The sequence below is a fragment of the Stegostoma tigrinum genome, chromosome 4 (genome assembly GCF_030684315.1).
Source record: "Stegostoma tigrinum isolate sSteTig4 chromosome 4, sSteTig4.hap1, whole genome shotgun sequence".
NCBI lineage: Eukaryota > Metazoa > Chordata > Chondrichthyes > Orectolobiformes > Stegostomatidae > Stegostoma > Stegostoma tigrinum.
Genome location: NC_081357.1, coordinates 22,068,071 through 22,082,767, shown reverse-complemented (window position 1 = coordinate 22,082,767; position 14,697 = coordinate 22,068,071). Strand labels below are relative to the sequence as shown.

The 14,697-nt window shown below is 40.8% G+C and overlaps 1 protein-coding gene across 1 annotated transcript in view; it reads left to right on the top strand.

The window, feature by feature from the left end:
* Positions 1-14,697, top strand: part of mrps5 (mitochondrial ribosomal protein S5) — a 130,497-nt gene that overhangs the window by 11,631 nt on the left and 104,169 nt on the right. Inside the window, exons 2-3 of the mRNA XM_048531860.2 lie at positions 1,743-1,874; positions 14,379-14,504. Of these exons, the coding sequence (XP_048387817.2) occupies positions 1,743-1,874; positions 14,379-14,504 (258 nt within the window). The remainder of the gene's footprint in view (positions 1-1,742; positions 1,875-14,378; positions 14,505-14,697) is intronic.

Sequence of the window (14,697 nt, the reverse complement as noted above, 5' to 3'; positions counted from 1 at the left end):
CATGTCAAATGCAACAGCAAAATCTTAAGCTCCTTCCTAATCTCCAATGGCTTTAAGCAGGGATATCGCAGGAGAGAACTCTCACTTGTCTGTCTTTACCTATTTGCACTAGTAGGAGCAAAATGTCAAATTACTTGATAATTTGCAAGTAAATTTTACACTTGTGTATTGCCAGTTTTGTGCTTATTCTGAAACAAGACTAATCTTTCTTACGGTGTTCAGCTTCGTGGTTCTTCCTCTCGTTCTGAGCTGGATCCACATCTGGAGAAATATTCATGTAAAGTAGTAGTGTGATATTTGCAGATTACGTAGAAGCTGAATGCTGGAAACCTTTGCAGTTAGTGCTGAATTTATATAACCTGGGAATCTGCAACATATATAACTCTGTTCAACCTTGGTTGCAGTTAATTTCTTGTATGTTTGAGGTTGACATCTATAACATGCATGTTTCCAATTTTATTTATTCCTATTTTTTTTCTATCTTTTTTAATCAGTGTACTGATGCATTAAAATGGAGGAAAGAATAAAGCAAACAAAATCTGATGCCATAGACTGATACAACATGGAAGCTAGTCCAAGCTGATCATGTTCCCAAATTAAATTCGGCCCATATCTCTCCAAAGTTTTTCTACTCATGTACTTATCCAAATTGACTTTAAATGTCATAATTGAACCTGCATACACCACTTCCTCTAGCAGTTCATTCCACATGCCAACCAATATACATATAAAATAAAAAGTTGGCCTCAAGTCTTTTTTAAATCTTTGCTGTTGGACCTTTAAAAATATGCCTCCTAGTCGTAACTGTATCCCCAACCCCCCCCCCCACCCCCGCTACACCTGGAGAAAAGACCTTTGACATTCATCTATTTATACTCCTCATGACTTTATAAATCTCCATAAGATTACCACTCAACTTTACACTCTCCAGTGAAAAATGTCCCACCCTATCCAGCTTATTTTTTTCACTCATACCCTCCATTCCCAGCAGTATGCTGGTAATTCTCTTCTGAACCCTTTTCCAATTTAATAATATCCTTCCTCAACTTCCTGACTCAATGGTCTGAGCAATGAAGGCAAGTATGCTAAACACCCTGTTAACCATCCTGTTTACTTGTGACACAAGTTTCAAAGAATTATGTATCAGAGCTTCTCAATCTCTGTGTTCTACAACCATACCCAAGGCTATATCATTTAATTATGAGTCCTGCCCCACCAAAATGCAATACCTCACATTTATCCAAATTAAACTCCATCTCCCTGTCCTCTACCTATTGGCCTGATTGTTCCAGAACAGACTTCAGTTTCAAAATTTGAATAATTTAAATGCCTGTCTAAAATCAGAATACAATAAACAAATACAAAGTATTTTCTACAGAATGTAACTAAGTTGAAGATGTTTCTTGTACCAAATGCAGTTACACTTCTTTGTATTTGTGTCATAATCTTGAAAAGAAATTGTATAGAAATCAGTGAGACCGATGGTTTTGAATCCTGCATAATTACTGCGTGTTGATATTTGGGCTAGAGGGAAACTTCAAATTTTGAAATATCCTATCTTCTGCAAGATGGTCAACTGTCCAGTTGTCTTGGGAAATGTTTGGTTTATATTAGGGACAGAAATTCTGTCCTGTCTTACTATTTGCTATCTTTATATTCTGTAACGATCTACAATTTTGTGCTGTCAAGTTTTTTTTTGTCTTTTATAAAACCTGTTTTTTTTTATCTCCCTCCCCCTCTAGGAAGAGCATTTGCAAAGTGGACAGTCTACCCCTTTCTTCAGTGCACCTCGGTTACCCAGACTGGATTGACCACATGGATGCCGCTCCCTTTTTTATTCCATCAGTATAGATACAGCAGCTTCTTCAACAAATGTAAGTTTGTCTTCCTGGTGCTAAAAGTGGCCTGAAGCAATTTAATATCTTCAACATTCAATGTTTCAATTTTCTTCATAATGTTCAGTATTTAGAGGCTGGCTTTGTTAATATGTTGTTTAAGAATGTATATTGAGAGGTCAAATGATCTTTTATTAGCTTACTAAGGGAGCTCCTGAAATTAGCATCTTCAGGCGAAGCTGAAAAGTAGATGCCATGCATGTACGTGTTAGTATTGTAGCTGCGGTTCATTCTAACCTGGTCAGATTGATGCCATCCTGCCGCTCAGCATGAAGGTTATTTTGTTGCATTATAAGTAGTTAATACTGGAGGCTTTTCAAATTGACTTATACCATCTGTGTGCCACCAGCAAAGAGGTCCGCAATCTGTCTTTGCAGAGTATGGAGGTAAAATATTCATATCTAAGTTATATTTCTCCTTTTAACTGTTTAGAGAACATTTTATCACAAAGTGTGCAGTGACTGCCCACAATAAATTTGGTTTTGCAATAGATATTGATTTCTTTTTTTTAATATGGTCTAACCTACCTTTAAAGTCTAACAGTTTGTTAAACAAACGTGTAACATGTTTGAAGTACAGTTTCGAACTGGAGTGTGGAGGATATTCACCAGGATGTAACCTGGTTTAGACCGTTTTAGCTATTGAAGAACAATCGACACTTAATCTGTAAGTGATGGGTCTCTTAAAGACTATAAACTAAATTTCATCTTTTGAAGTACTTTTCCTTATCTGCAGTTAATCCTTGTTCGTTAAACTTCACATTTTATTCAAGCATCTCAGTTATTTTTGTAAAAACTAACCTTTTTTCATCTTGTTTAAGACTAAAGCTTGACTGGTTATTTTAAAATCAAATCACTGTCAGTAAATAAATTACATGCACAATCTCACTGAAATGGCCTGAGAAACGTAAAGGGAACTTTGTGTGCAATTTAGTAATAATTCCCCCACGTCATCCTTGCCCTCACCTTGCACTCATCCTCGCACTCTCCCTCGCCCATCCAAATCGCTCCTTTCCATTGAAATATTCCTGTAATTAAGCTTTAATAATTGAATTGCCTGCTGTCTCATGTTGTGGTTTTGAGGGATTTGGCAACAGAAAATTAATTAATCGATATTTTAAGTCTCCAAAGTAACCTTCGTGTTCTGTTCTGTCACTAATGTATAAATTGTGGGAGTGGAGGAGATATTCGCTTTTTGTTAAGAGCTCCTATATTATTCAGAATTTGTATTGGACTTTGACTATTTAAAGTGTAAATTTAATGTGCAAGCATAAATAAATAAATTTTGAGGAATGCTTACTTTGTTGTTCTGAGGATGTGAAAATCAGGTGTCACAATTTTTAGCCTACTCCTGGTGTTTTCCTCATGCTAACCAACAACAACTAATAAGAACTAGGAACAGGTATAGGCCATCTGGGTCTTCAAGCCTGCTCTGCCGTTCAATAAGATGATGGCTGATCTTTTTGTGGACTCAGATCCACTTACCCGCACTCTCACCGCATCCCTTAATTCTTTTATTGTTCAAAAAAATCTACCTTAGCTTTAAAAACGTTTACTGAAGTGCATCAACTACTTCATTGGGCAAGGAATTCCATAGATTAACAACCCTCTGGGTGAAGAAGTTCCTTCTCAATTCAGTTCTAAATCTGCTCCCTCTATTCTTGAGGCTATGCCCTCTTGTCCTAGCTTCACCTGCCAGTGGGAACGTCCTCTCTACGTCTATCTTATCTATTCCCTTCATAATTTTATATTTCTATAAGATCCTTCCCTCAATCTTCTGAATTCCAACGAATATAATCCCAATCTACTAAGTCTCTCCTCATAAGTCAACCCCCTCAACTTGAGTCAACCTAGTGATCCTTCTCTGAACCCCCTCCAGTGCCAGTATATCCTTTCTCAAGTAAGGAGACCAAAACTGCACGCAGTACTCCAGGTGTGGCCGCACCAACACCTTGTACAGTTGTAACATAACCTCGCTGCTTTGAAGCTCAATTCCTTTAGCAATAACGGACAAAATTCCATTTGCCTTCCTAATTACTTGTCGTACCTGCAAACCAACCTTCTGTGATTCATGCACAAGGACACCCAGATCCTTCTGCATAGCAGCATGCTGCAACATTTTGCCATTCAAGTAATAATCCTTTTTACTATTTTTCCTACCAAAATGTATGACTTTACAATGTAAATAAATGTGTTCCATCTGCCAGACCTTTGCCCACTCACTCAATGTACCTATGTTCCTCTGCACACTTCGCCTTGCTACACATCTTAGTGTCATCTGCAAACTTTGACACCTTACATATGGTCCTCAATTCCAAATAAATTGTAAATAATTGTGGTTCCAACACCGATCCATGAGGCACACCACTAGTCACTGCCAGCCAGAAGAGCACTCGTTTATCCCCTCTCTTTTGCTTCCTGTTAGTCAACCAATCCTCTCTCCATGCTAATACTTTACCCCTAATGCCATGCATCCTTATCTTATGCAGCAGCCTCTTGTGCGGCACCTTGTCGAAGGCCTTTTGGAAATCTAGATACACCACATCCACTGGGTCCCCACTGTTCACCTTGCTCGTAATGTCTTCATAGAATTCCAAAAGATTTGCCAAGCATGACCTGCCCTTAATGAATCCATGCTGCCATTTATGATGCTCCTATTAACTCCCAAAGTTTGAGCTCGCAAGTATTATGTGAAGTGCCTTGGAATATGCTGCAAGGTGCTATATAAATCTAGATTATTGTAAATCAAACCAAAATATCCTCATTGTAATTAATTAATTGACTGGCACACTCATAACCTCTTAGTCTGTGCATCACAAAAATATAGTCACTGTACCAGACTGTGTAGCTTGAGCTATAATCTATGAACCACGGGGTTTATTAAAAGCAATAATAGCAGCAGAGATCTGCACTGAAAATTTAATGAGATCTAAGCTTCTAATATTCTTAGTCCACAAAATGTTGAAGTAGATGCTGTAATAACTTGCAGCAATATTGAACCAGGAACAGTATTCACAATACAAGACATCAAATGAGGTTGAGTACAGGGTCTGGAGCCTTCAGATGCTGAGCAGCTCTTTCTGTCCTAGTCTATTTCCATTCATAATGTGTTAAGTTGGTCAGACTTTGTCAAAAATGTCTCTTGCTTTCAAAGAATATCTGACAAAAATTCTAACCTTTCCCCTCTTTTTAACCTTCGGCCATTTGGCAGTTAGCTATCTCTCATTGCTTGCTGTATGCAAGGGTTATGAAAATTTTCTGGCCTGACTGAGTGTGGAAAAAATACACTGTCATTGAGCCATATTTTCATATTCAGTCTCTCTGAACTTGGTTGTATGATAAGATCAGCCAAAAGGTGGTGGTGTTTTTCCCTCAGTCAAGTTTCTAATTTCTCATGCAATGATTTTGAACAATGAGGTGCAAATACTGTTTCTCACTTTGGATATACGAACAATTCTGTTGGATGAGTAAAATGCACCACTTAACTGCCTCACCTGAATAACTTTTGACTTTGAATCCCAAGAAAGATCTTATTTAATTTTATACACTGTCTGACTCCTTTGAATCTTTACTCCAGATCCTCAGCCTGTGATTTAAGTAGTTAATGTAAGTTGTTCTGCTATTAACAGTAGACTGTATTGAGGGAATATTGCACTGTAGCACAGCCATCTTTTGGGTAAGAGGAAGTGAGTTAAGTCCTCAAAGCAGCTGGATATCCGTCTCTTTTAATGTCCCAGTAGTTCTCAGACAGGCAGGTATCGGGGCTTAAAAGTTCTAAAAAGTGTGGGGCGCATAAGAAGCTAGTGCCACTAATAGTTTAGTACAGCTGAGAACGAGTGTTTACAAGCTCAGAAGCAGCATTTTTATTTGTATAACTGTGTGCAAAATTAGCATTTGGGGAAAACCAGAAACCTGATCTGGTTTGGTAAAGCTAACCATTGATGAAAACTGAAGGAATGGCCAGTGAATAAGTGCTGGTCTTTCCAGAATGGTATGAACTCTGGAAAGCAGGGTGACAAGCCAGAACATGACCTGTTGTGGAGGCAGCCCAGGACAGAGTGGCTCTTGTGAGGAGATTTCAAGACTGGTTGGCAAAGTAATTGTCATTTCTGAAGAAGGGTCTAGGCCCAAAACGTCAGTCTTCCTGTGCCTCTCCTGCATGGCCTGATGTGTTCATCCAGCTCTACACCTTGTTATCTCAGATTCCCCATCTGCAGTTCCTACTATCTCAGAAACAATTTAATCCCACTGTGAAACCTCTCCTAAGGATAATAGGAACTGCAGATGCTGGAGAATCCGAAATAAGGTGTGGAGCTGGACGAACACAGCAGGCCAAACAGCGTCTTAGGACCACAAAAGCTGACGTTTCGGGTCTCAACCCTCCTTCAGAAATGGGGCTCTGAAATAAATAGGGAGAGGGGGGACGCAGATCGAAGATGGACAGAGGAGAAGATAGATGGAAAGGAAACAACTCGAAGAGGCGGGGATGGAGCCAGTGAAGGTGAATGTAGGTAGGGTGGAGACAGGTCAGTCCAGGGAGGACGGACAGGTCAAAGGGGCAGGATGAGGTTAGTAGGAAGGAAATGGGGGTGCGGCTTGAGGTGGAAGGAGGTGATAAGTGAGAGGAAGAACAGGTTAGGAAGGCGGGGAGGAGCTGGGCTGGTTTTGGGATGCAGTAGGGGCAGGGGAGATTTTGAAGCTTGTGAAATCCACATTGATACCATTGGGCTGCAGGGTTCCCAAGCGGAATATGAGTTGCTGTTCCTGCAACCTTCGGGTGGCACTGCAGGAGGCCCAGGATGGACGTGTCGGCTAAGGAATGGGGTGGGGGGGTTGGTGGTGGAGTTGAAATGGTTCATGACTGGGAGGTGCAGTTGTTTATTGCGAACTGAGCATAGGTGTTCCACAAACTGGTCCCCAAGCCTCTGCTTGGTTTCCCCAGTGTAGAGGAGGCCTCACCAGGTACAGTGGATGCAGTATACCACATTAGCAGATGTGCAGGTGAACCTCTGCTTGATGTGGAAAGTCTTTTTGGGGCCTGGGATGGGGATGAGGGAGGAGGTATGGGGGCAGGTGTAGCACTCAGTGATTGTAGGGAAAAGTGCCGGGTGCGGTGGGGCTGGAGGGGAGTGTGCAACGGACAAGGGAGTCCCAGAGAGAGTGGTCCCTCAGGAAAGCAGATGAGGGTGGGGAGGGAAAAATATCTTTGGTGGTGGAGTCGGATTGCAGATGGCGGAAGTGTCGGAGGATGCTGTGTTGGATCCGGAGATTGGTGGGGTGGCACATGAGGGGGAAGAGGAATGCCTCATCCTGGGAGCAGATGTGGCGGAGATGAAGGAATTGGGAATAGGGCATGGCATTTTTGCAGGACGGTGGGTGGGAGGAAGTGTATTATAGGTAGCTGTGAGGGTCAGTGAGCTTCAAGGTGTGGAAGGAGTCTTTGATAATCTTTCTAACCTCTTCCATCAGGCACAAGATAGAAAAGCTTAAATGTACTACCAAAAATTCAAAAACAGCAGCTTCCCTGCTATCATTAGACTCTGAAATTTGAAATCTAATGTTGGTCTTACTTTTGCTCACCTTTTTGTGCTGCTGTAACCTTGTATTCTTCATTCTGTCTAAATACTCTATGATCTGTCTGTTGTACATATGACAACAAAAATCAAATTGGCCTATAGCTACTGAGTTCCTTGACCAAAGAAAAACTCAAACCTGGCCTACCAAACTCGTTAGTCTCGCAGTGCTGCAGTCTTACCTGGCATTCTTTGTGTTGGAAACCCAGATAATGTACACTGGGTATCTCGAATCCCAAGACAAATATCACTAGTGCTGCCTCTGCAAAATCCCGCAAACCCAATGGCAAGAAGGCTGCTTCAATATCACTATCTTGTCTGCTGGGCCACATTCACGGCGTAGAGGCAGTGGTAACGGTCATTGGGCTGACTATATTACTTGTTTGCCTGACACACGGCCCCCAAACTATCTCAAATTTTGTCTTGCCATACCATTACCAGGAGGGCGTGAGAAGTGTTTCGATGATGTCCTTAAGCCCAAAATCACTGACTCGGGCTGTGAGTCTATTCCCCCAAAGCCAGAGAAAAAACATCCAAGTGTCTACTATATGCCAGGGGTAGGGTGGGGTGGGTGAGGGGGGATGTGGAGCCAGAGTGCACAGCAGGAGTGTGTGAAAACTCACCCACCTGTGGCAGGGTCTGCAGGTACAGTATCAGAAGCCACTCACTCGTGCGTGATCTTAACAGATCCGACATTCTTTGTGTTTGAAACCAAAACAGCAACCTTTCACCGGACTCTACGTCAAGTCTTGTTCTGTCTCTACAACACTTCCTGCCTTGGTTTCAAGTCTTCAGCATCTGCAGTTATTTGTTTTATTTTTTTTTATTAATATTGTTTGACCTTTTGCACAAGTCTTCCCAGTCAGATAGCCAGAGATTTCAAATGACCTATTCTTCGTAGTCCTAACCATCATCTTGAGTTCATGACTGTCATCCTTCCTGCTGATGCAGATGTTTGACTGGTCAGCACAATTCCATGCTTACCAGTTAAAACTGCATTTTAGATCATTTTTATCCTGGAAAAGAAACTGAAAACTAAAGGTTGCTCTTTGCTCTCAGTCTTTTATTAAATGGGTGTTTGCTTTCTCATTGATCAGTACAGTCTCCCCATCCGGTCTCTACAATCATTGAAATTTAGCAACCATGTTTGTGTTAATCAGAAATTTAGTGGGCCTTTGGGGAGGAGATATATGCGCAAGATCATGCCAATTGGCCTGACTCAGTTCTGCTGTTTTTTTTTCCCCACTGAGTTTTCTTTCTTTCTTAAAAAAAAATCACAAAATATTTGGACATACCAGCATTTGCAACACAATCTGAATTATTTTGTTGCCTCTGCATTCTTGGTAGCCTTCCCTGATTTTATGAACTGTGAAGCCTGCAGAAATCTATCTCCTAGTGATTTTCCACTGAACAATGTTAAAATATAAATGAGCTATATTTCTAAATTTCTAAGATATGAGTTTTCTGGATAGATTAAATGAATGATTAGAAAATGCTCTGTGTAGAAAATGACTTCTGGCTGAAAAATGTTAATTCTCTTTATGGAAAATCTATATTACTATCCTGGGAGGCATTTGATTTGCATTTGCAACTCTGATCTCCAGTTCCACGTCCTGCCTGATTTTTAATCTTTTTGATAGGGCTCGTCAATTCAGAAAGTTAATATAATACTGTATCATAATTTGATGCTAATCCTCTAATAGCGCATATTGGGGTATTTAAAAACCCTTCAATCCAAACAGATATTTGAATGAATCTGAACAAAACAAAGCTGTGGATGTATTGGTCGCCTCTATACTAAAATGTTTTAAATAATCAGCTGCTTCTACATTCTAATCTCACTTTCTATCAGTCTCTGGTAGTGTTCGGTCTTTTTTGTTTAGTCCAGGTTTCCTAGCTGTACAGAATGTATGATTTTAAGTCCTGGTGGTTCTACTATTACCTGTATTTCGTTAATGTGGATTGACTGTAATGTGAATAGTAGACACTACTTGGATAACGTGAATTTTCTGCTATACAGATACAGCAATTTCTCTACAATGTGATTTTTCTGTGGCGATTTTTCTATAGCACAACGTTATGCAAGAACACAACTATAACGTTATAGGAGAACAATCTGTAGTATTTTTGTGACTGGGGTTCTGTCCTGTGAAGACGTGGACGTTCTTAACTCAATTTCAAAATGTGTTTTACTTTAAGAGGGTTGATACAGCTTAAAAACGGCTGCACGTGTAAATGAAGTGATTGTCTGGCGATTGAGGTCTACTGAATGTCACTCATATGGTCAAAGAAATTTCAGAAATCAAGCCTCTTGAGATAACATCAAGGGGCTGAAAAACCTCTGGTTTATGTCTGAAACGGGCATATCTTGTATGTTTCCCTCCAAAGAATGTGCAAGGATAGGGATTTGAAAACCCAACAACAATGAAGTGTGCTTGTGGAACTGCACATGCTCATATGCATCAGCTTGGCTTTGAGTGTTAGCGTGCTGCGAAGGTCAGTTGAAGAACTACTCCGTAGGCACCCTGTGCTGCAGGTAAAGGTTTGTCTGGCTGCAAACCAGACAAAGGAAATGGACAACAAAATAATACTGTCGTCTCCTGAAAGCTGGATTCGGAAAAGAATCAGAACTATAGAGTCTTAACTAGCCTGTAAAGCAAATGATTGTGAAGTTGACTGTTCAGTAATCAACGTCAGTGCTACAGGTGACCCCACTACAATGTCCACCAGATTCAACCATCCACTGTTCATTATACCTAGGTACAAACGACAACTTATTAAATAAGCCTTAAATCTTCATGAACAATTCCTGGACTGATTCCTTCTTTTGTACGTCACTTTAAATCTGTGGTCTCTTATGCTTGTTCCTTTTTGTTAGAGGGAATAGTTTCTTTCTATCCAGCCTGATGATATAAAAACTTCTAACAGGTCTCCTTACCAAGGAGAACAATTACAATTTCTCTGATCTATTCTCATGGTTTCTCTATTTAGTTAAGATTAAGCTTATAAATTATGAAAACAAATCTGGTTAGATTGACTTCATTTAAAGCACATCTTCATCTGGGTCTGGAAAAAAGATATCCTTTCACAAAGGAAGGGATCCTTTTTAATGTTGCAAACAACTGAGGGGCTGGACAAACGAAGATGGAAGAGCCAGTTCATCCCTCCTCGCCCAGGAGCTTAACAATTCGAGTATTGTTTTGAAATATGTGTGATTTTTGGATGATTTAATATCATTTCATTTGGATTTTGAATGAATGGCATATGGGTTTTCTGTGTGAGAGAAGCGGTTTGATGATTAATTTGTCAATCTTTTCAGTAGCCACGGTGATTTCTCTCTCTGATTATTTTATTTTTGAGAGCTCCTGGTGTGTGATAGTTTTGCTTTCATCGGCCAGTTTTTACAAGTTGTCAAGTTAGAAGATCAGATTTATTTTACTTATTTTAATTAGGTCACATAACTGTAGCTTAGTAAATAACCTGTGGGTTTCCCTTTGGCTGGTTAGTAGAAGTCTTAGCTAACTGTTACCTAGAACAGTTGTTCCTGCAAATGTGTGGTTGAACTGTTGGGAAATAGTCTCAGTGTAAGTTTTTAATTTTAAAGCTCCAAAACCGATGTATTTGGATAAAACTCTGAAAGGGCCTGTCGAGTAGAGTCCTTCATCATGGAGCTGTTAGGGTGACCCTCAATGAAAACCACTGCATCTCTCTCCAAACCTTGGCAAAGACATTATGTTCACCACCACCCTAGCAAAACTGGAATCAGAGTGTCGGGGGCAAACGCTGTGGTGGTTAGAGTCATACCTGACACATAGGAAGATGGTTGTAGTTGTGGGAGGTCAATCTTCTCTGCTCCAGGACATCTGTGCAGGAATTCCTCAGTAAGTGTGCCAGGCCCAACCATCTTGAGCTGCTTCATCAATGACCTTCCCTCCAGCATAAGGTCAGAAGTGGGTATGTTTGCCGATGATTACACAATGTTCTGCACCATTCGTGACTCCTCAGATGGTGAAGCAGACTATCACTAATAAGAGAGAATCTAATCACTGTCCCTTGATATTCAATGGTGTTACCATCACTGAATCCCCCACTATCAACGTCCTGGGGGTTACCATTTACTAGAAACTCAAGTGGACTCACCATATTGAGTGGCTACAACAGCAGGCCAGAGGCTAGGAATTCTGGAGCAAGTAACTCACCTCCTGACTTCTGACAAAGCCTGTCCGCCATCTACAAGGCACAGTCAGGAGTGTGATGGAATACCCCAACTTGCCTGGATGAGTGCAGCCCCAACAGCACTCAAGAAGCTTGACCATCCAGGACAAATCAGTCCACTTGATTGGCACTACATCCGCAATCATTCTCTCCCTCCACACCGATACTTAGTAGGAGCAGTGTGCATTATCTACAAGATACGCTGCAGAAATTCACCAAAGATCCTCATACAGCACCTTCCAAACCCACAACCACTTTCATCGAGAAGGACAACGGCATCAGACATACGGAAACACCACCACTTCCAAGTTCCCCTCCAAGTGACTCACCATCCTGACTTGGAAATGTATATTGCCGTTCCTTCGCTGTGTTGCTGGGTCACAATCCTGGAATTCCCTCCCTAATAGCATTGTGGGTCAAGCCACAGCAGGAGAACTGCAGCAGTTCAAGAAGGCAGCTCACAACCACCTTCTCGAGGGCAACTAGGGATGGGCAAGAAATGCTGGTCCCAGCCAGTGACACCCACTTCCCAGAAATGGATAGGAAAACAAAACCACAGTCACCTTAAGGGTAATGTGTGCAGGGAGTGTCTCTCTGAATATATAAGAAGGATCTGACTGGAAGGCCTATCAGAAAAGGTGCAGGAATGTAGGCTGTTCAGCCCCTTTAGCCTGCTCTGCTATTCAATAGAATCAAGGTTGATCAATATTCTCCATGTCAACTTTCCTGCTCTTTTCCCATAACTCTCAATATTCCCTTATGATAAAGATTCTATCTATTTCAGCCTTGAATATGCACAATAAGCAACTCTCCTACCTCTGTCTTCTGCAAATATAACACCTTTTTCGTATCACAATCGCTTCTGAAGAAATATTCACTCTGCTTTCCTCCACAAATACTGCTCTACCTACTGAGTTTCTCCATCAATTTCCTTTATTTTTGTCTCAAGTTTTCAGGTTTCTAGTATCCAAAATTCTTTAATTTTCATTTATAGTAATTTCCCCAATGCACCCGTACAAACCTTTTGACCCTTTGGATTCCCCAGTTATTTCTATTCTAATCTGTGTGTACGTGTGCATTGTTACTAATTCTTCTTCATCAAGAATCATAAATATAAAAGAAAGTGTCCTCTCCTGGACATTGGAGACTGGCATGTTGCATGGACCAGGACAACATGCTAAGAAATACATGAAAGTTTGTGGCAACTGTTGCTGAGGTGTATTGGGAAAGGCCACTATGGGGAGAGTGCAGGGAAGTGGAGTTGAAATGCCCATCAGCCATGATTTAAATGGTGGAGTGGACTTGATGGGCTGAATGGCCTTACTTCCACTTCTATGACTTATGGTCACTAAGTGCTTTCTTCCAGGTTGTACCAAGGGATTCGGAACTGTAGTTCTATTACAATTCAGTCGAAAAGACGTGTCTTGAGACATGTTGAAATTTCTTAAGTCCTGTAATGTTTAAATTGTAATGTTTTTTGTTTATAAATTTGGAGTGAGGTATATTTTTGGAAGCAAATCCTAATAAGCCATGCCATCTCCCGAGCTATCATTCACACCACCTCCCAGCACAATGCGATTCACCACCTGCTGCTGCAGTCATCCAACGAAGATAGACAGCAACCCACCCCTGCCGTTGTCATCTCCCTAAACAGCATTAAATCCTGCCTCCGCCCACCACTACCAGCAGCTGAAAACTCTCTGGCCAAGGCTCTGCTTGCCCTCACCGCCACTATCACCTCTGCCTTTCTCTCCACCAAACCATTCCCTTGTGCCGCACCTGCCCCCAGACTGTACCACCTGCAACTTTTGTTATGTACGTGTACATCACATGCTCCCTTCAATTATACATCAGAGTAGCAACCACTGACAAGTGTTGAGGGCACAATGTGTGTCAGTGACCACGTGAACAAAGACAGCTTGGAGTTCTGATTCTTACCCTTTCTGATCACTCAGTCTATGTTTATTGAAAGAAGCTGAAATATCTCACTATCTGTCAAGCAGGAACAGGCAAATAAGAGTCTGAAAGTTTTTGTTCTGCCTTGTACTGCAAGGGCTTTTAGTGTGTGATATTGTTATATTTATTTGGCCATGTGTTAATATGCTGGCGTGCAGTTTCATTGCTTTGATCTTTCAGACACCGATCCAATCTAGACAGACAAAAATTCATTACAGAGAAAGGCAAGCCATCCAATTGTTTAATTAACTTGTAGATCCCTATCCCTATCCTGTTCCTCCAATGACAGTACAATTAGTCACCTTTTGTGACTGGAGCAGATTGGGAAAGTAAGGTTTCTACATAATAGACTGACTATTTTATGATTAAATAGTTCTACTTCGGAGGTTGACAATTTTAAAAGAAAATGTGATGCTACGTTCAAAACTTCATTCACTTTATTTCTCTCGATTCCAATACTAATGAAAGTGGCTGAACCTTTGGGTAAAACCGTGGTGGTGATGGTATGTCATGCTTTCACTTGTCAAGGCAAAAATTGAACTATTTAATTCTGAAACACTCCTAGTGCCTGGAGTACTGATTTGCATACTCTATTATAATAATCAATTTCTGCATCTAACAAAGCAATAGGCTATCCAAGATTTTTGTTGAATGAAATTCTAGGGTACAAATAAAATTTGATCAGTAAACAATTGATATTGGTAGCTTTGTTCACCATGGCAATGTTTTTATCTTAACAGTGACAGCAGATGAATTATGGCGTGGTGTATTGGCAGAATTTGGCGCTGGTGCACGAAAGGGCAGAGGTAAACGAACTAAAAGGAAGATGAAGAAAGATTTGAATAGAGGCCAGATGATCGGTGAAGGTAAGTAACTGCACCATGTACAAATCCATGGCAGTTCAGTGCTCTGTACCAGTATACACTATTAGCAGGTGATATTGATCCAGTGTTTTGTTTCTAAAAGTAACTTGGCAAAGTCATTCCTATTAAATTGCAGATAAATATAGGTAGAATATGGAAAAAATATAGAAGAACCTTGACCATCCTGTTTTTAATA